Source organism: Nicotiana tabacum, chromosome 9 (genome assembly GCF_000715075.1).
Source record: "Nicotiana tabacum cultivar K326 chromosome 9, ASM71507v2, whole genome shotgun sequence".
Taxonomy (NCBI): domain Eukaryota; kingdom Viridiplantae; phylum Streptophyta; class Magnoliopsida; order Solanales; family Solanaceae; genus Nicotiana; species Nicotiana tabacum.
In genome coordinates, this window is record NC_134088.1 from 2,367,762 (window position 1) to 2,388,313 (window position 20,552).

The following is a 20,552-nucleotide window of genomic DNA, read 5'->3' on the forward strand; positions in this document are numbered from 1 at the left end:
TTCCTTAAACAGTTTCAGAGAACAATTTCTTTTAAAAAAATTCATTTCTCAGGCTTGGGACCTCGGAATTCAATTCCGGGCATATGCCCAAGTCCCATATTTTCCTACGGACCCTCCGGGACCGTCAAATCACGGGTCCGGATTCGTTTACCCAAAACGTTGACCGAAGTCAAATTAACTCATTTTATAACCAAATTTTATCATTTTTTACAGAATTTCATATTTAAGCTTTCCGGCTACGCGCCGGACTGCGCACACAAATCGATGTGACTCTAAATGAGGTTTTCAAGGCGTCAAAATACAGAATTTAATTTAAAGCAAGTAATGATCTTTTGGGTCATCACAGATTTGCAGCAATTTGCATGGCTGCTTTGGTGTCGCTATAAACATTAACAGGCTGTTTAGTGTCAATTCCTAGTTATATTAAAATGGTATATCTCTAGTTTGTCTGCGGAAATCTTTTTTTAAAGAAAAATAATTAGAATATTTCAGCGTTAGAGAACCTCTAGCTTATCTCAGGAGCAAATTATGTAGTAAAGATTAAAGAATACAAATAATTCATATAACCCATCTTAATTCATACAAAATTGATGCAAATTTAATGTATCTATAACAACTGACAAATTAAAATATAAATTTCTTCCAACTAATTATATAGTATATAATTTATTTATAACTTTCATAATACAACTACAATAACTAACAACTTAAATATAATTTTCATACAATTTTCATATAACTATAATACAACTTTAATACCATTTTGATACATTTTCAAACGTGTGTCAGTTATAATTTGTGTATCATACTTCGTACGATATTATACAATTTTCATGTAATTCGCATACAAATTGCATACAATATGTCTTTTATGTATTTTTTTATGTGGTTTTAGTTCGTATGCTCATAACTTAAATGCCATTTTCATACAACTATAATACAAACTTAATGCAATTTTTAAAATAGAATCTTCAAATGTATTTTGTATGGATTTCGTATGTCGTGTTTTTCTTCCTCTTCGTGTTTCAATATCAAAATTCAGCTACAATTAACTTAATTTTCACCAAATACCTTCAAAATTGAGATATAAACTCTAAAAGATATTCCCGTCATTTGTAATAACTCCCAATCTAAACAAATAATATCTTGAGAAGACGCGAATATCAATTCAAAACTTCGAAACTTATTAATGGTTGTCAATTGTAGAGAATCAAACACTCAAAAAAATTATTAATATGGAATTTCAGTTCGAACAAATATTGTGCTACAGTAAAGGAAATTGCTAAGTTAATACTATATAGCCAAACAATTAAGGAGTCGTTTGGTATGAGGTATAAGTGGTGGTATAAAAATTTGATACCACCTTAATACTTTGTTTGGTTAGCAAACCTGGTTAAGTTATCCTGGAAATAAATTAGTACCGGGATAACTTATACCTTGTAGGGGGTGGGGTAATTAGTGCCGGGATAACTTATACCTTCTTAGAAATTATGCAATTGTCATTTTCAATACAACATACCAAACAGTGGATAAAAAACAATACCAGGATAACTAATCACATCATAATTTGTCCCAGCATAAACCGTATTGTAACCAAACGACCGCTAAAGGGCTATGGGTCTTAAATCCTTCCCTGAAGACGAGTTTTCAATTTTAGGGATGAGAATAAGCACAGTATCATTCAGCGAGGCAGAGAAGTCACAATTTTCAAGCAAAATTTGCCATTGGCGAACTACATTTGCGCATATAATATGCCAACATCGCTGAAACAATGTTGGATTAAAGCCATCTGTTCTCAAACTTGTATCTGCTAATTTTCTTAATAGAAAACAAAATATTAGCCACAAGTTTAATAAGGCTATAATCAGAGATCTTTATTTTTACACACAAGACATGTAAAATAAAACATAACATAACTTTTGTAGGGTAAAAAGGTAAAAATTGTCTAATTATTACTCAAGCACAGAAAAATTTAAAGTTAGCTGCCAGTGGCTAACTATTCAAAGACAGATAACAGAAATATTTTCAAAAAATATTTCGCACATTGAAGAGATAATGGGCTTATAACCATTTAAAACTCGATAGTCATAACAACAAAAATATAACCAAATCTAAGCTTTACCACAATGAAACAAAACTGATGCATACCATCTGCTTCACTTGAACCAATTATACACTTTAAATACTTCAAATTCAAGCATAGCTAACATAATACACTCGATAATCAAATTTGTATCAGGAAAAAAATAATTAAATACGTAACTGTAACCATACTCGTAGGCAATTTCACCCTGTTATTTGTGCTACAGATTTACTACACAACAAAATTCTATTTTTGCTGCATGGGCAGAGAGAGCAAAGCCTTCCATCTTCATAATTCTCCAGTCTTCACTACACTGTATGCAACCGCAGCTAATTCTTCTATCAAAACTGCAGAAAAGAGGCTCCCCTAACTACAGAGCCAAAACAAGGACATGGCGAGAAAATTCATTGGTTATCGACCATGGGATCTCGTAGCTGCTAGAAAACAACGAAAGGAATCCTTCTATAAAATGTCAAAGCTCGCGAATCAGTTAGGTTCCAATCTACACGGTTTTCTTTTTCGTGGCTTTATTGCCCTTACTTTTACCACCCTTCTTTTTCTGCATACCACCACGTTTGTGGTCCGATTTTCCATGGGGATCTACTTCCTCGAATTTGATAGGCTTTATGATAATACCATTCCTCTTTACCACCTGCGAGAATTATAACACAAGCAAAGAAAACATCTAAACCACCTCCAGATCACAGCTACAAAAACAACCCCTCACCAAAATAGATAAGTAACAAAGAAAAATCTTATGACCAAAAAAGGGAAAGGGCTAAGAAAAGGAATATATTTCATCCAACTGGATTTTAACATTTCAGATAACAGGCATTGCCCCTTTGTCACTCTCTTTTTTCCTTTTTTTTTTTTTTGTGGGGGGGGGGGGGGAGGGGGTTTCAGATATAGGATTGTATACTTCTGGAAACAACTAGGATATGGAAAGATAGGCAAAACAAAAGTTAGATAGTATGATTGAGGACGGACCTCTGGGCGAGTAAGAGCTCCAACTGTTGTTACGGGGTTGAATTCAGGTCCAATGGGCATCCGAATGCTCTGCTCAAAAACTTCTTGGGAAGTAAAGGGATAAGGCAGCGTCGGCGTGTGTAACTTCTCAGCCTGCACAGAAAAATAGAAATTAGAAATTGAGTCAATCGCCGTAAAAGTTGTACACTTTGAGCAAAGACAAGCAACACTGAAGAAATAGCCCTCTGTACATGTAACGAACAGAGAAGTTGTCTAAGCATTCTGTTGAACACGCTTGAGACAGGCGTAGGGAACATGAAGAAGAATTTGTTGTGGCTAAATAATGAAAATAACCTAACTGCATGTTTCAATGAGTGTCTGAAAATCTCCAGCACAGACAGCATGATCTACATAAATTTAAGAATAGTGTTTCCAAAAAGACAGCAGGTCCATAACCTTTCCTGTAAATGAACGACGGTGAAGTTGAAACTCTCTACTGCTTTCTGCCATTGTCTGTTCTTTTTTTTTCCTTTTTTATTATTTTACTTTTGTTTGATTAGCAATCCAACTTCTCTTTAACTGCTAACCTTGACTGTAACAGAAAGTGATTTTAATTTTCACTAATTTTTTTTATAACCAAAATGATTTTATTTTCAAAAAATTTAATGCCAAGGAAAAAGGCAAACACAATAAATTTTTTCCACGCATGCACATAAGTCTGCAATCACAATAAGTAAAGCTTAGGTTTAGCCTCAACATCTAAAATCCAAACAGACATCAATCACGAGAATGTTTATTCTTAAATCAGGTTAAGGATGAAATACGTCTATGACCAACCTTCTTATCCCTCTTTTCGGAGATAATAACATGATTCAAATTTGCATCTTTTCTCTTCTTGAGAGCTTCTTCCCTTTTCTTTTTGGCAATATCATGGTCTGCAAGCATCCAAGAAGGTGGACCTCTCTTCTTTTGTATATTGGTCCATTGGCCCCAACCAGGCAGTAAAAGGGGTTTTTCAGGCTCGGGAACTTCCTCATTCAAGGCATCTTGTTTTTCTCTCTCAAAGTCGTCTTCAACATCATCACCAGCAAAAGCACGCCGAATAAGTTCTTCCTGAGATGGGATTTCATATGTGGACTTAGTCCCAACAGATAAAATCCCATCAACCATTTCTCCTCCACTATCTGTATCATTATCCTCATCAATTTCCTGCAAGCAGAATTAAGAGTCAATAATAACAAATGAATTCTTTGTGTTTTGCACCCCTTATGTGTGCTCTTTTTTTATTTACACTCTAGCCTTTCTTTTTTAATTTGCACCATAATCTCCCTATTTCCTTGTAAAATAATTAAAACACTCTTTTCTTGATTATCCATGAGGGCAAGATAGGGAAAAAACAATATTACATATTGGGCAGGAAACCACATCTGCCAGAGACAGCATATGCAGTAAACTATCTGAAGAAATCTAGAGGTCCCAAGATAAAATTCTTGAGCACCTTTACCATAAACAATTCTTAAGGAATTTCTTGGCATAACAAGACAAATCAGGTACCCACCAGCCACCATGCTAATGTAACTCAACTTTGAAGAGGAAACAACATTCCGTTAATGTTCTCTGTCTTGTTTCTTTTCATTGATTATTATTCACATTCTGTTGAATTGGTGCTTGCTAATGTCCACATTCTTTTGCTCAGCTGTTAAACCTTTTGTGCTTTAGCAAGTGCAATTGCAAAGGGGCCTAGTCGATTTGCAGAAGTTCAGAAAATATATTTACATTTCTCCTATTTTTCAAAGTGGACATTGAAGTACAAAATAAAGCAATTGTAAAGGGGCTTGCTCCAATTTTCTCCCTATTTCTGCAGATGTTACAATCTGCTAATTTGACACTGATGACATTGAAGCAGAAAATAAGGCAGATTTTGTTATCATATCGCAAAGATAGAAAATACAAAGCGAAAGAGTAAGATTTATCAATTAAGAAACGCAGTCCGGAGAAGTTACATAGAAGAAATGGAAAAGTAAGAAAGGGTAAAATAAAGCATAGAAGATATACAATCTTGAACTTCTCTAGCTGCTGGAACTTGGAAATACTGTAACCATTTCGTATTTAAGCTTACAGCCATTTTCATGATAGTGGAGGAAAAAAACCTTCTTCATTTCTATTCTCTCAGATAGTGCGAAGTGCATTTTCTCTTGTCACTCTCCACTGCATACATAACTGTGGTGAAAATAAAAGATATTTTTTTGGATTAATACGTGATAATTTTATTTTATTTACCACCATATTTTTTCTTTTTCTTATTTGTATCTTCCCTATTGCGCGCTCAGGAATAATCGAGAAAGAAAGTGTCTTTATTGTTTACCAAGGAAATAAAGAGATAGGGAGCAAGTCACCAAACATATTAGGATGATGATAATGTGTAAATCACAAAAAAGAGCACACATTAGGGGTGCAAAATCCAAAGCTTTCGCAACAACAGGTCAGAGAAAGTGCATTGTGGATTCAGCATATAGAGAGATTACCTCCCCTTCAGGTTCACTCGCAACAGGGTCTGTTATCTGTAAAGCCATCGCACTTTTTGCATTTGCAGATTTTGTCTGCTTCCCTTTAACTGAAGAATCATTCATCTGTTCACCAAATAAACCAGTAAGACTAAATTTGCTAAAAGGAGTAAGAAAATTGATTTTTGCGAAAACAAAAGCTGAACCTTTTTCCACGAGTCGTCAGCAAAAATGGAAACTTCGTATGAAGTCTTTGTGCATGGTTCTCTCGCAATGTCCTCAAAACTCTGAAACCCAGAACAAATTCAAACTTTAAACACCTCAAACAACGCAGAAAAGAGAGCAATATGAGATGGTACTGCAGGATTTGATGAAGTTCATGAAGCAATTACCTTAAACAGAGAATCATGACCAATCTCAGACTCTTCACGAAGTGAACTGGGATCAAAATGAACTTCCCTCTCAGGAAAATTATTTTCTTCACGAGCAGTAATGCCAGTTTCTCTGGCATCTCTCTCACCTTCACTATCACTGTCACCATAGTAATTGTCTGATGTCGCTTTCTTTTTGGGTACAAGTTCCTGCTTTTTTTGAGCTCCAAAAACTCTCCTACCACTCAAAATATTTGTTCCTTGAGTTTTTGGCTCGTTCTTCTCTTCGAATTCCTTCAATGATGACTCATACTCTTTTAGAGCAAGCTTTGCTTCTTCATCAGCGGCTGCTTTCCTTCTTTTCAATCCACGGACCTGTGAAATGACAGTGTTTCAAGATGGTACATAAACAATCTGAGATGCATAACCATAAATGAAATTCCAAACGTCAAAAAATTAAGAGCAAGTAGTGGTGCAAAGGAAAGATTAATGAAATTACCATGAAAGGTAAAGAAAGCACTCCTGACGCTGGCAATTCTTCATCCCCATCTAAGACTTCAACAGTCCTGTCCTTTGCTTTCTTCAACAGTTTCACTGCAGCGTCCTGATCTGATCCATCAGAAGTCTCATCAAGGTCATCATCATCACTGCTTTCTTCACTACTACTACTCTCTTTCATGTTATTTGCTTTTCTTGTCAAAAGGGCATGTTGATTCAGTTGTTCAGTAATAGCAGCTCGAGTTCCATCGTCTTGCACATCCAAGCCACGTTGTAAGATGCGCTTTGCCCACTTGGAGCTGTTCTTGTGCTTCAGCGTCATGCGTTCCTACATAAAATTTAGTCTCCAAAGAGACAAACTCAATCAGTAAATAACCTGAAAAGCAGAAAAGACTCCTAGGTAAGTTCACGCAAGTAATGAAAGAAATTACCTCTGCCCTTTTGAATTCTTGTTTCATTGCCTGCTCTTTGGCTGCTTCTGGATCAGTTTCAACTGCAGTACCTGCTTGTTTCAATCTATCTTTCTTCAGCAAACGATGATACACTTTCGATTTTATCTTCTTGACTCGTTTTGCCTTCATTTCATGACGGAAAAGAAGACTACGCATCTTAGCAAGCTGGTCTTGGCGGTCCCTTACATCTTCTACAGATATCTGCCAAAGTGGTACACTTTAATATAATTAAAAAATTTACAGACACCGTTTTGCTTTAAGAAAACTAAATGAAGAACCATTAGTATGAAATAAGGAGTGTAAAATTTTATGACCTCCATACCTTATTCAGTTCAAGAAGCCTTGCACCATCTTTTCTATGAGCTTCAACAATCTCATTGTCATTAACAAGAGAAGCAATTTCTTTCTCAAAATCAGTTCGTGGTTGAAATTCAGCAGCTATAGCTCCTACAGTAGAAAATCCCACGTCCTTATCTTCGTCAAAATAGATAGTTGTTGCTTCCCTGTTTCTTTTGACATGAGGTTCCCATTTCGTAACATCTTTCTTGCTAAAATCATAAGCTACCTTTCTTTCCAATCTCTGTTGATCTGGTTTCGGCAGAGGTGCATGCATGGGTATGGACTTCTTCTCCATCCGACTCATGCTCTTTCTAACTTTGCTATAGCCAGACTTCCCCTGGAGAGGGCCGAGAAGATCCTGGACGCTAATGCGGCCATCTCCATCCAGAATATCACGACTGGGATTATATTCAGACTCTGGATATGCCTCGGATATTATTACATCATTTTTCTTCTTCTTTCCTATCATTCAGACATCTTTTGATCAGTCCTTCTCATTTTGGATCACACAATGTATTCAAAGAAATGCCATGTAATGACTTTGAAGAAACACATCATATTCTACTAGTAATTGCAAGCATTAACCACGAGAAATGTGGGAAGGAAGTTTACCATCAAAAGCATCAGTCGGAAGACCAGTGATTTCTTGCAATAACCGTGAATGCCTGCCATCATCCTCTTCCTCATCATCCTCTCCTCGCCGACCATCCTCGTCTTCATCACCATCTCCTTCATCTGATGATACATTTTCATCCTACATGGAAAAGTTCAATGCTTATAAATAAACCAAAACCCCCCACAAAAATTGATTTCTCTATTCCCATCTTGTGCAGCTAATGCAAATCAAAAAAAAAATTGATTGTTAAAGTATATTGATTTCAGTAATTAGAATGTGTTGTGGAAGTATTTACAACAGTAAACTGCATTAGGAGTCGTGTAATGAGCTCAAAAAGTCAACCATGGCCTCAATGCCATTTGCAACAGCCATGTTGCGCCAAAAAAATAAACAAGATATATATCTGTATTTAATGGTAATTACAGATTCCGATTTGCTCTCAAAAACTCTAGCATTCCTATCTTTCCAAACTATCTACCAAATCACTGAAGGGATTGTGTTCCAGGTTTTCCTCTTTGCCTTTTCTGAACCTCTTAGGCGCCAACTCTGTAATAACTCCTTTGTTGTCACTGGCATTTTCTAGGTGACCCCCAAAATACTCCAAAAGAAACTCCATATCTGTGAGGTAAATGAACAGTGAAGAAATAGGTGGTTGACATCTTCGGTTTGACTACGGCAAAGTGAACACCTGTTGCATAGGCCAATTCCCCTTTCTGAAGATAGTCGTGCATAATACATGTATGCACCCTTTGGCACCATTTAAAAAGGAAAAAAAAACAGCACCCCTTTTGTCCCAAACATTTTGGCACTTTTTGCTTCCAGCAATTCAATCTAAGTGAACTTGGAGCATCAGTAAAGTTATCTCCGTGTAACCTATAGGTCATGGGTTCGAGCCATGAAGCCACTAATGCTTGAGTTGGGCTAGGTTGTCTACATCACACCCGTCGGGGTGCGACCCTTCCCGGTCCGTGCATGAACGCGGGATGTCTAGTGCACTAAGGTGTCCTCTTTTTCACCATTCAATGAGGGATTGCAACATTATTAACTTTCATGTAGTTTCAAAATATTATTTTAGCATATTGTTAATAGATTCCTCCCTATGAAATTCATTCAAGTCCAACGATATTCTTCCATAATAAAACTCAGACATAAGAAAATCCAGCCAAAGATCAAAACTTTCCTACAAAAATAGACCTCAAAAGCACAAAATAAAAAGCTTTTAGTACCTCAAAGTCATCAGGAAGCTCATACTGGAAATTCTCAACAGGGTCAAATCGTTTATTTTTCTTGGATTCTTCTTCAGCAACCCCTTCTTCATATTCATAAAAATCATTAACAGCTTCATCATCAGAAGCAATGTCTTCATCGGAGTATTCATTGGACCTTTTAGGTAATTGAAGCTCCTTTAACATAGCATTAGGTAAACGCGGACCTTTTCTTCTACCATCTTTACGTTCATGTGAATTTTGTTTTCTCTTCTTAAAGTCTTTTCGACCTTTGTTTTGTCTGCTCCCTCCTCCTCTGTTTTTCCTCTTCAACTCCGCCATCACTGTTGAAAAAGAAGTGTAAGAAGAAAAGGGTCAGTAGGTTTGACACGCGCCGCCGTGGGAGACTGGTGGTGAAAGAAAGTCTCAATGGCTGAAACTAGCGCAAATCAACCGCCATGAGTGTATTAGGGATGTTGAAGAAAAACCTGGGTAGAGCTTTGAATAAATGGGCCGACTGGTTTGGACTAGATCTGTTTTGTACTCGAACAAATTGACTTCAGGCCCAACAATTATTGGACAAATATAGCCCAACATACATCGGAACGGTGATTTACAAAAGAGGAATTTTCAGAAACCTTAGTGGCTATCAACTTTCTATAGCTATCATATACATAATTACTTCGTATAGCTACTATTCAGTTATTATGGTAGTGTATTCGTTGTATTTGCGCTGCTGTATTCATGAATATAGCAGCAAAAAGCGCCTAAAAATTAGGGTAGTCAAGCTGTACGTGCATGTATTCACATGTATTCGCGCCATGTATTCATGAATACAGCAGCAAAAAGCGCCTAAAATCAGGACAGTCCAGTTGTACGCGCATGTATTCACATGTATTCTGCTGTATTCATGAATACAGCAGTATAAAGCGCCTAAAATCATGGCAATCCAGCTGTACGCGCATGTATTCATATGTATTCGCACCATGTATTCATGAATACAACAGCAAAAAGCGCCTACAATCAGGGCAGTCCAGCTGTACGCGCATGTATTCACATGTATTCGCGATGTTGTATTCATGAATACAACAGCAAAAAGCGCCTAAAATCAGGGCAGTCCAGCTGTATGCGCATGTATTCACATATATTCGCGCCATGTATTCATGAATAAAGTAACGACAATCACCTTAAAAATAGGTATGTCCAATTGTCTAAGAGAGAGGAAAAACATAAATAGCGTATTTAATACCTTATTTCATGCCTCAATGGTAGTATATACCATAAATACTTATTTTGCTATAAAATATAAAAGGTAGCTATAGAAAATAATATGCCCACCCCTAATCCGAAAAACCGAATTCCGAACCGAACCAAATTAATTTGGTATTTCGGTTTCGATTTTTTCGGTATAATTCGGTACAGAAATTACGGTATTTCGGTACGGTATTCGGTATTGAGTTTTTGATATTTTCGAAATACCGAAATATTTAAGTCCAAGCCCAACTCTATTTCTAATTTACAGCCCAATAAGCCTAAGCCCAACACCCTAAGCTCCTAATTCCCTAATCACTTAGGCTTAGAGATAACACAACAGACTTACGTTAGCTTCTTCTGCTTACCCCTTTCCCTTTTCTAACCCTAGAATAACAGAGGGCGACTACGACTTCACGACCTCGGAGAGCGGCAACGACAACTCCTCTCCTCGGCGACTACTTGTTTGTTCATTGTTGACCTTCATTCTACAATCTTCAAGTCTTCAACAGGTCCATAATTTCTTCATTCTTCAATCTTGTGGTTTTATGTTAGTGTTCAACCGATTCTTTTGTCCTTTTTCACCTCGCGCTTTCACCGGCTGGTTGGGTGGTAAAGATACTTGTTTTATCACTTTTCCTTTTGTGAAAATATGTACTAATTCACTATATATTTATTCGGAAGCTCGTTCACTGCCTAAACGAAATCCTATTTTCCAGAACACATTCAATTGATTAAGTGAATTGAAAATCCCTTCTCTTTTGTACTCAAAAGACTTATTATTTTAACAGTTTGGTTACTTAATGGGTTAAAAGTTACTCTATAATGATGATATGGTAAAACTAATTAGGTTAAGTGTTCTGTTTTTTTGTTCTTCTCAATAGTACTTTCGACCAACTTTGTTACTTAGTAGTACTAAGTTTTGTTTTTTTAATTGGTTTTGTTCTATTTTTAGCAGGTTTGCCGCTGGAGGGGGCTGTAGATTGATATTCAGTAGTACTATATTTTGATTTTAGTTGGTCTTGATCTATTTTTAGCATGTTAGAAGGTCTGTAGATTGACTGATGAATATAGTGGTTTCAAGAATGGTGTGCATTGAAGTTCTTTTGTTGGAGGTTGGAGACAAGGATTAATCAATTGCATCCTTGAATTTAATGACTCTAAATTGACTGATGAATATAGTAGTTCGGTGGTTTCTGCATTGCTTCAGAAACTAAGAAGTGAGAAACATCCTTATTGTTTAACTGTCTGTTAAATTTCATGCTTATTTCAGTGGGAATTCTTCATTGTTATGTACAAATTAAGTGTTCTCTGCATCTAGTGGGACTGTGGGGGTATTAATTGTTATAACTTATAAATACATCATTAACAGGGACGGTGCAATACCGAAATCGTACCAAATCGTACCGAACCAAACAAGAAAATACCGAACTACTTTGGTACGGTATTTGGTATGCGTAATTGATATACCGAATACCGAAATACCGAACCGTAATTTATAAATACCGTACCGAAGTACCGAAGTACCGAATACCCACCCCTACCCCTAATAGCTATCATATACATAATTACTTCGTATAGCTACTATTCAGTTATTATGGTAGTGTATTCGTTGTATTTGAGTTGCTGTATTCATGAATATAGCAGCAAAAAGCGCCTAAAAATTAGGGTAGTCAAGTTGTACGTGCATGTATTCACATGTATTCGCGCCATGTATTCATGAATACAGCAGCAAAAAACGCCTAAAATCAGGACAGTCCAATTATACGCGCATGTATTCACATGTATTCTGTGTATTCATGAATACAGCAGTAAAAAGCGCCTAAAATCATGGCAGTCCAACTGTACGCGCATGTATTCATATGTATTCGCACCATGTATTCATGAATACAACAGCAAAAAGCGCCTACAATCAGGGCAGTCCAGATGTACGCGCATGTATTCACATGTATTCGCGATGTTGTATTCATGAATACAGCAGCAAAAAGCACCTAAAATCAGGGCAGTCCAGTTGTATGCGCATGTATTAACATGTATTCGCGCCATGTATTCATGAATAAAGTAACGACAATCACCTTAAAAATAGGTATGTCCAGCTGTCTAAGAGAGAGGAAAAACATAAATAGCGTATTTAATACCTTATTTCATGCCTCAACGGTAGTATATACCATCAATACTTATTTTGCTATAAAATATAAAAGGTAGCTATAGAAAATAATATTTTAAAATAATTTTGATTTATAATAAATAAGGTGTATACCTTTGCTATAAGAGGTAAAATTTCCTTTACAAAAATGATCTTGAAAGTGGGTGTCTTGAATTTTTTAGGGGTATTGCCATGTTTAACTCGCGCCAAAATTATTTACATTAAGTAGCCGAAAAAATATATTAAATTTGTATAATTTTTGTATATAACATACAAAATGTGTATATATACAAAAAATATAGATTGAGAGCGACTATACAATGTCATTTTTTTCTATTTTTAACCATGATTGTCTTATGGGCAAACTTTCTACGTTTAAAATGTTTAATCTTGACGTTGAAGGTTTGCCCATGGAGCAAGCAGGGCGAAAAGTTTGCCTCTTGGGCAAAAATTTTAAATTTTGACTTACAAAAGGTTTGCCCATAAGGGTCATTTGGTCAAGCATTAGTTAAACAAGGATTAAGTTATCCAGGTATTAGTTATGCAGGAATTAAGATTCTTTTATACAGGTATGAAAAAGAACTCTAACTAAACATTGTATAAGTTGTGCAAGATTATCAAACATTGTATTAGTCGTCCAAAAAGTTTTACGGAGACCAAAACACCAACTAAATATTGTAATAAGTTATGCTTAATTTTATACATAATTATCCATGAATTAATGTATAAGAAAGGCAAGCCAAACAACCCCTTGATTCTTAAAGTATCATATTTCTCCAATTTTTCGCATCAGGAGTAGTTTTAGTTTTAAAAAGTCTTGTCTGTAAACTTCGAGTTAAGGAGAAAAAGGTTAGAAAGATATTAGAGCTTCTCTCTCTAAAACTCCAATACCACTTTCCGTTATACTTATTTCCTTCATCAACTAAAATCATATACAACAAACCTATCAAACAACAACCAGCAATGAATGACTCTACACAAAAATCTACTTACCAGGAAATAATAAATGAACCACCTGATATAGGTACGATGCAAATTGATGATACAACACCAATCACGCCTTCAACATTTTTCCTTCAAACACTACTCTCTAACAAAACCAACAACTCCTCATATACAACAGAGTATCAACTATACACTGGATCTATCGGATGAAAGTCTCAACAACAACCAAGATGAAGACATCTTTATACCAATCACTACTGAAGACAAATGTCGTTTATATACACCATGGAAATAATCAGTAATAGTTAAGATATTTGGTAGGAAGATAGCACAACAACTATTACAAAACAAGCTTCTTGCCTTATGGAATCCAACTGAAGATCCACCTCTAATAGATCTGGGCTACAACTTTTTCCTCATCAAATTCCAAAAAGAAGAAAACATGCTTAAGGCACTACATGGAGGTCCATGGTTTGTACTAAATCATTTTCTGTCAGTTCGAAAATGGGAGCCAAAATCCATAACATCATCTACACAACTCACATACTCAGCCATATGGGTTTCCCACCGAATTTTATGACAAGCAAATATTACAAAAGGTGGGATCTAAGTTGGGACAGTTATTAAAGGTTGATGTTTGCACTTCCTCTACCACTAGGGGAATGTATGCTCGTATATGTATCGAAGTGCCCTTAGAAAACCACTCAAAATACACATACTTATAGGACATCACAAGCAGATACTACTCTACTAGGGGCTTAATTTACTATGCACCAAATGTGGGCGCTTTGGTCGTGCAAACTTTAACCATTATTTATATCACAACAGCTGTCACGCCTCCTTTTTACCCACCCGCCGAGGACGGTATATACGGGAATTTTTTCAATTAAAGTGACACTAATCGAGATGGGATTATTTTGTTTATCAGAGTCGCCACTTGGAATAAATTATGGTGTCCCAAGTCACCGGTTTATTTTAAATCCCAAATCGAGGAAGTTTTATTTTTAAAGAGTCTGCGAACCAGAAATTCTAGATAAGGAATTCTGTTAACCCGGAAGAAGGTGTTAGGCATTCCCGGGTTCCGTGGTTCTAGCACGGTCGCTTAGTGATTATTACTTGGCTTAAATTGTTTAACTACTCATTTTTAGGACCTATGTGTATTTACCTTTTACCGCTTTTAATCACTTGATTTATTCGTATTTGAAGAATTGAGTTGCGCGTACGTATACTCTTTTCTTTTGGCGCGTCAAAATCATGTCACGCGAACGTGTCCACGATTAATAACGATTTTTGTTGATTTTATTAAAAAATTGGTTAAAGTTGCGCGAACGCATCCCTCGAGTCTTTTTTAGAGTTAAATTTGCAATTTATGTTACGCGAACGTATACATAATCGCGATACTAATCTAAATCGGGTCTAAAGCAAACTACGATTGTTCAAGGGTGTTTTCTATACTAAGTTAATATTAATGTGAGGGCCAAAGTTTATGGATTTTTGTTTGTGCATGGCACACATTTATTTTAAAAGAGTGTATTCAACTAAAGCCAACCACGGATGTTCATAATATTTCCTTTACACTCTGATAGATCAACGAAAACTCATGACAGGCAGCAAAGAAGATTGGAGAACTTTCTTGCATAACGGATTACACAAATAATTAATTACTCCTAGTTAAACTGGATTCCCAAAGTGTCAAAAGAAATTTTCAGCAACATATGTTAACATGCTAAAGTATATTTACAGTAGATGTATCATAATACCATGCCAATCTTAACTTAAATCCAAACAAATGAAGACAAGGTTAAATTATTCCCCAAAGTTATACTACTACTGATATTTTCAAACAATTTTACAAGAAAAGACTAGCAAAGTAACGGGAAAGGAACATGTATTGGAAAACTATCTTAAAATTAAACAGTTAAGTCCAAACACATGACAGGATATTATCTCAAACATTGAGCTTAGATTAATCAAATAAGGGAACCGTGAAAATCACGCTACTACCAGAAACAACATTTTTCAGTCATGGCATATTTAAATATATTGAACATGGATTCAAGCATTTGGAGCCAAAGTCAGATCTGGATTAAAACTAAATTAGTGTTGAACTATTCCAAAGGAATAGATAATGAGGAAATTACCAAGCCTAAACCCATTTCAAACCAAAACTTTTATCATACTTATAATCAGACCAAACAGTAAGATAAGGAAAAAGGACATGGACCTGGAATAGCTTTCCGGTATATTCAAATCTTCGAAAATTATAGCGCGATGAGAACTCGAACCAAAAATCGAACGTGACCGCCTCAATCAACCTCACCTCAGTCGAACTCGAATCCAATTCCAGCACCTATTAGTCAATTAACGGATGTGTTGGTGATGCCATTTTCTTGTAGCTTAAGGAGGTGGGGTGCAGGGGTGAAGGGAGATCGAGAAGGGTGGCTGTAGTGTAAGGTTGAAGAGGATGAGTGGTCGTTTTGGCCAAGGGCGGCTCTAGGGTGAGGCCCCCAAATAATTAAGGGCCCAAAAATAAGAAGGACTACTATATTATTATATAATATATACTCCATAATTTATATTTATATAATTATTAATAAAAAGTTTTAAATTTAATAACTTTTAATATTTGGTAGATGTAAAATTGAGTGAGTTAATTGGATAAATTTTTTTCACTAAATTAAATAATATATTTATCTTCTCATCAATTTTATTTTCTTCCTTTATGTATAAACTTTTTTCATGGTTCTCACGATTTTACTTTTTAATTTCAACTCAAATTCTCTAAATTAACTATTCTTTTATGTCACATTTCATTGATCCACACACTAGAAAGCAAGTTCTTTTGTGTTTCATCCTTTTTAACTAAGAAATCCCCGAGACAAATGTCGCAAGATTCAAAACACGACAGATAATGGGTTCACCCTTTACCATTTTCATTTAGGGGAAGATCAATTCAATACCATATGATGTGCGACTAACTCATACATCATGAGTTTCACTCTCGCCACTATATCAAAGTCATGTAGTTTTTTTGTATCTCAATATAATATGAATTTCGTAAAAGACGTTTCAGGGTCTTTTAATATATTTTGGTTTTAGACCACCAGTTCTGTTGAGCCGCCCCTCATTGACGATCAACAATTATTTATAGACTATAGCCCCACCATGAACGTACTGTTCAACCAACTTTATTCACATTTGGTAACTGAATGACACACTCACCGCCTTTAATGTTCTTGTCATTATTGCCTTATCTTAAATGAGACTCTATAAATTTGATTGAGAATATTAGGGGATGACAAGTGGCTCTGATAGGAGACTACTACAGCCTTTATTTAGGTCCCCCAAAATTTTAATAATGAATTTTAAAATTTTATTTCAAATTAGACAATATTAATGTTTGTAGAAAAAAATAAAAAATTACAAAAAATTGTAAAAAAAGAAAAAAGAAAGGTGTCTACTCTTTAACAATAAAATATTTTAAAACTTTGAATTAAACTACGTAAATCTTCATATTAATAAATACATTTTTTACAACAATATCAAAGGTAACATATTGTAAATACATGTCTAACATCTCATTTATTTAAATTATTATTTTCTAATATAAATAATAATATTACTATGTCAAGTTAAAGACTTTATGTCATTTAAGAATATATACTATAAACAATAAGTATGAAAAAATAGCAAGATTAATTTTTTTGCATATATGTGTATACGTACTAATTAAAAAAGTATAAGGCCTCTTATTAAAATTTGGCTTTAGGCCACTAATTTTAAGGAGCCGCCCTTGGTTTTGGCTAGAAGGGTCACGGCTGGGAGCTTCAACACAAGGATTTTTAGATTGTTTCCTCTTTTAGTGTTGAAGATGGCTGCTGATTTTGTGCGTTAGTTTTTGAAGAAGATGATATTGAGATCCCGGGTCCCTTTGGGTGACGGTTCAGTTGATAAACGGCGGATCTGATTTTTTGGGTGTCCAGGGTGTTAGTGTTATTTCATATGCTAGGTAGGTTATTATTTGTGTTTAAGCGTATTGGGCTTAAGGAATGGGCTAGAAACTTGGGCTTTTATGACTAACTTTGCTTAAAATTAGCTTAATTAACTAAAAATCTATCTATATAGAAATGAGACTTTTTCCTTTCTATACCATATATGAAACCTTACTACCAAAAATATGCATAGTTTCATATTTACCCGTCATATTCACAGTTATTATACCATTCATTAAATACTAATTATTAGGAGCTGATTCCTTCCTAATTCCTTACCAATTTTTGCTTTTAACTGGTAAATATTTTGTGCACCATCGAATTGTCGTAGATGCCCTTCATCCCTGTTTTATTTTTCTTTATTGACTTTATGAAGCTGAACATTAAAGGAAAGGAAAAGATACTGAACAATTACTTTATATTGACTTTATGAAACTAAACATTACAATCAACATCTCAGTACAGTTAACTTTATTTATATCTTCATCATTTGTAAAAGTAATTTAGAAAATCTACGAAATCATTAGTAATTTGCCAGATCATTAATACAGAAAATTATCCAAATATCATATATATATATACGACTTCTCTCTACATCTCTCTCTATCTCAATCGCAAATTTCAGTAATACAAAGAAAATGAAATGAGAGCAGCAATTCCATCATTGACAGCCATTAAAAAGCTTGAAAGCTTTGAATTCAAATTTGGGTGTTCAAAAATCATTATTTGTTTGGATTGGGTGTTGTTGAAAATAATCGGGAATATGGTTTGGAGTTTATATCTCAATTTTGAGGGGTTTTGATGAAGATTAGACTTGGTTTTGACTGAATTTCATATTGAAGAAGAAGAAGAAGAAGAAGAAGAAGAAAAAGAAGACATATTGCAGAAATTGTAGATAAATTATAGATTATTTGTATTCTGATTGTAGATGCTTTATTTTCTGTTTTCACAAATAAAAAAATGGCTAAAACTTCTACAAATCTTCTGAGAAATGCAATTATGTCAAAAATCCCAATTATGCTACAATTAAATGGGAATTGGGATATAAAAATTCAATGTACCCAGTTTGTAGATATTTTGTAGATAAATTATAGATTATTTGTATTCTAATTGTAGATGCTTTGTTTTCTGTTTTCACAAATCAAAAACGACTAATACTTCTACAAATCTTCTGCAAAAAACACAATTATGTCGAAAATCCCAATTAAACTACAATCGAATGGAAATTGGGATATTAAAATTCAATATACCCAGCTTGTAGATATTTTGTAGATGAATTGTAGATTATTTGTATTCTGTTTATAGATGCATTGTTTTCAATTGTAGATGCATTTTTACATTCCTATGCCACATAGGAATTTTTACATTCTTCAATTATTGTCAAGAAGATGTAGTTGATACACTAATGTTGTGGTTCTTTTACTTTATGGCTTTGGACTAAAAGATAAACTGATAATTAATAATCCATAGCGGGAATATTAATATGTAATTAAATAAAGAAACAAACAAATATTTGTTTATCAAACTTAAGCTCAAATTTTACAAAATTAATACTCTCCATCACATAGTTGTACGTAGCCCAATGGTACGACTAGAATATAAAAATAATTGTGATATCTGCTCTTCAATTTTCTACAAAATTTGAATTCTCGATCCATGAATAGGTGTACGTATTATATTACTCAGCATTCCTTCGTCATTGTCATTTAAAAAAATTTATGAGTTGGACTCAATTAGGCGACATATTTTAATATGTTAACAAAAACTGCTCAAGGTAAGGATGCTAGCTTTTTAGGTTAAAATACACTATGGTATAGATTTGGTAATTTGGTATACTAAGTGTAATTAAGTCAAACCTTAAACATTGAGAGTAATAAGGTTTCCCATGTGGCATAGGAATGTAAAAATTCCTATAGAAATATTACCAAAAATATTAATTAGCCCTACTTAAGTGAAAAATAATTATTAAAATAAAACCAACCATTAAAATAAAACTATGTTTTGGTATTTTTCAAGATTAAAAATGACTGCAAAACCTTAATCTATTTTTTATAATTTTTATTTTTGTGATAAAATAAAATAAAAGAGTCAAAATTTATTAAAATAGCGATAATAAGGCCTAAATCAAATATTTACGTGCTAAAATATGAAAAATTTTGTGGAGGGTAAAAAATCACATGTCTACAACAGCCAACAGATCAACTTACTAGCAATCACTCTTCGACATCAACCAATAATGACAAAACTCATGAAACGAAATGGAAAATAGTAAACTTTCCAAAGAAATATGTGCAACGCTACAACAACAATTGTCACATAATCAACAATAGGGCGGTGCAGGTGGCGGCAAAGCTAGGGCAACAAACGACTACATGTAAGTCTACTATCTCTATTGGGCCTTCTGAGGCCCATCAACCATTAAAAATTCACCATTTAATAACAAACTAAGTAACAAATTCAGTGGATTAACTGAATTGGAAAATGATGTGTTTTCAATGTCTTTTCCGTGTGCTTCTTATGTTTTGATGATATAACAAATTTATTGTTAAGAACCAGATAGAGAACCTGACTCACTTGGTACACATCTCAAATGAACAATGTCCAGTCTGATCTCCAGCAAATGAACTACTACAAAAAGGAAAATAATAGGGACCTGGTCCCTTGGTGTTCTTTGACAGAAGTACAAGTTAACAACAGCTGGAACGCAAATGCAGAAAGTGAATGTCTGCATACTGTACACGCGACAATGCAGCAGATAGTGCGGTAGTCACTTCTTATTGGGAAGAAGCGTGTATCAAGAATTAACATCACCATTGTGATGTCTTTTGTAGTATAACAACCTGGTGCAAGGCATAATACATTCACTTGAGCATTTAGTGATATTCTCTCAAGCATCAAAGTGTTCATCTAGCATTGAAGTCACAAGTGCGTAAAGAACAAGTAGACAACTCCACTAAAGGATCTGTTTCACAATAAGTCTATGTATATCCGTAGTTGAGTTGTAACTTGTTATTTGTTCTTCATTGTAACTCCTATCTTGCTTTCTTAGAAGCTGTGTTTTAGGAAACCTAAAAATCACAAACCCTCTAAGTTTGTGTTGTAACTAGAGTTAGTCATAAGTTAAAGTCTTTGTAACTAGAGAGTAACAAAGTGGCTTGTGGTAAGAGTATCACAAGTTAGTTAA

At 34.7% G+C, this 20,552-nt stretch overlaps 1 protein-coding gene across 1 annotated transcript; it reads right to left on the reverse strand.

The window, feature by feature from the left end:
* Window positions 1-2,102: 2,102 nt before the first annotated feature.
* On the reverse strand, window positions 2,103-15,908 carry LOC107789212 (uncharacterized). The gene is made up of 12 exons (XM_075221357.1): window positions 15,601-15,908; window positions 9,056-9,378; window positions 7,826-7,967; window positions 7,197-7,675; window positions 6,854-7,075; window positions 6,424-6,750; window positions 5,946-6,299; window positions 5,760-5,840; window positions 5,575-5,679; window positions 3,887-4,258; window positions 3,071-3,202; window positions 2,103-2,735 (listed from the first exon to the last, which is right to left on the reverse strand). The coding sequence occupies exons 2-12, from the start codon at window positions 9,374-9,376 to the stop codon at window positions 2,586-2,588; spliced, it is 2,685 nt and encodes an 894-aa protein (XP_075077458.1). The 5' UTR covers window positions 9,377-9,378; window positions 15,601-15,908; the 3' UTR covers window positions 2,103-2,585.
* Window positions 15,909-20,552: the final 4,644 nt, after the last annotated feature.

Coding starts and splice junctions, on each gene's coding strand:
- LOC107789212 (XM_075221357.1), bottom strand. CDS start 9,376: ATGGCGGAGTTGAAGAGGAAAAACAGAGGAGGAGGGAGCAGACAAAAC. Junction 7,676..7,825: donor TCCGACTGATGCTTTTGATG/GTAAACTTCCTT, acceptor TCTGAATGATAG/GAAAGAAGAAGAAAAATGAT. Junction 5,841..5,945: donor GTCATGATTCTCTGTTTAAG/GTAATTGCTTCA, acceptor TCTGGGTTTCAG/AGTTTTGAGGACATTGCGAG.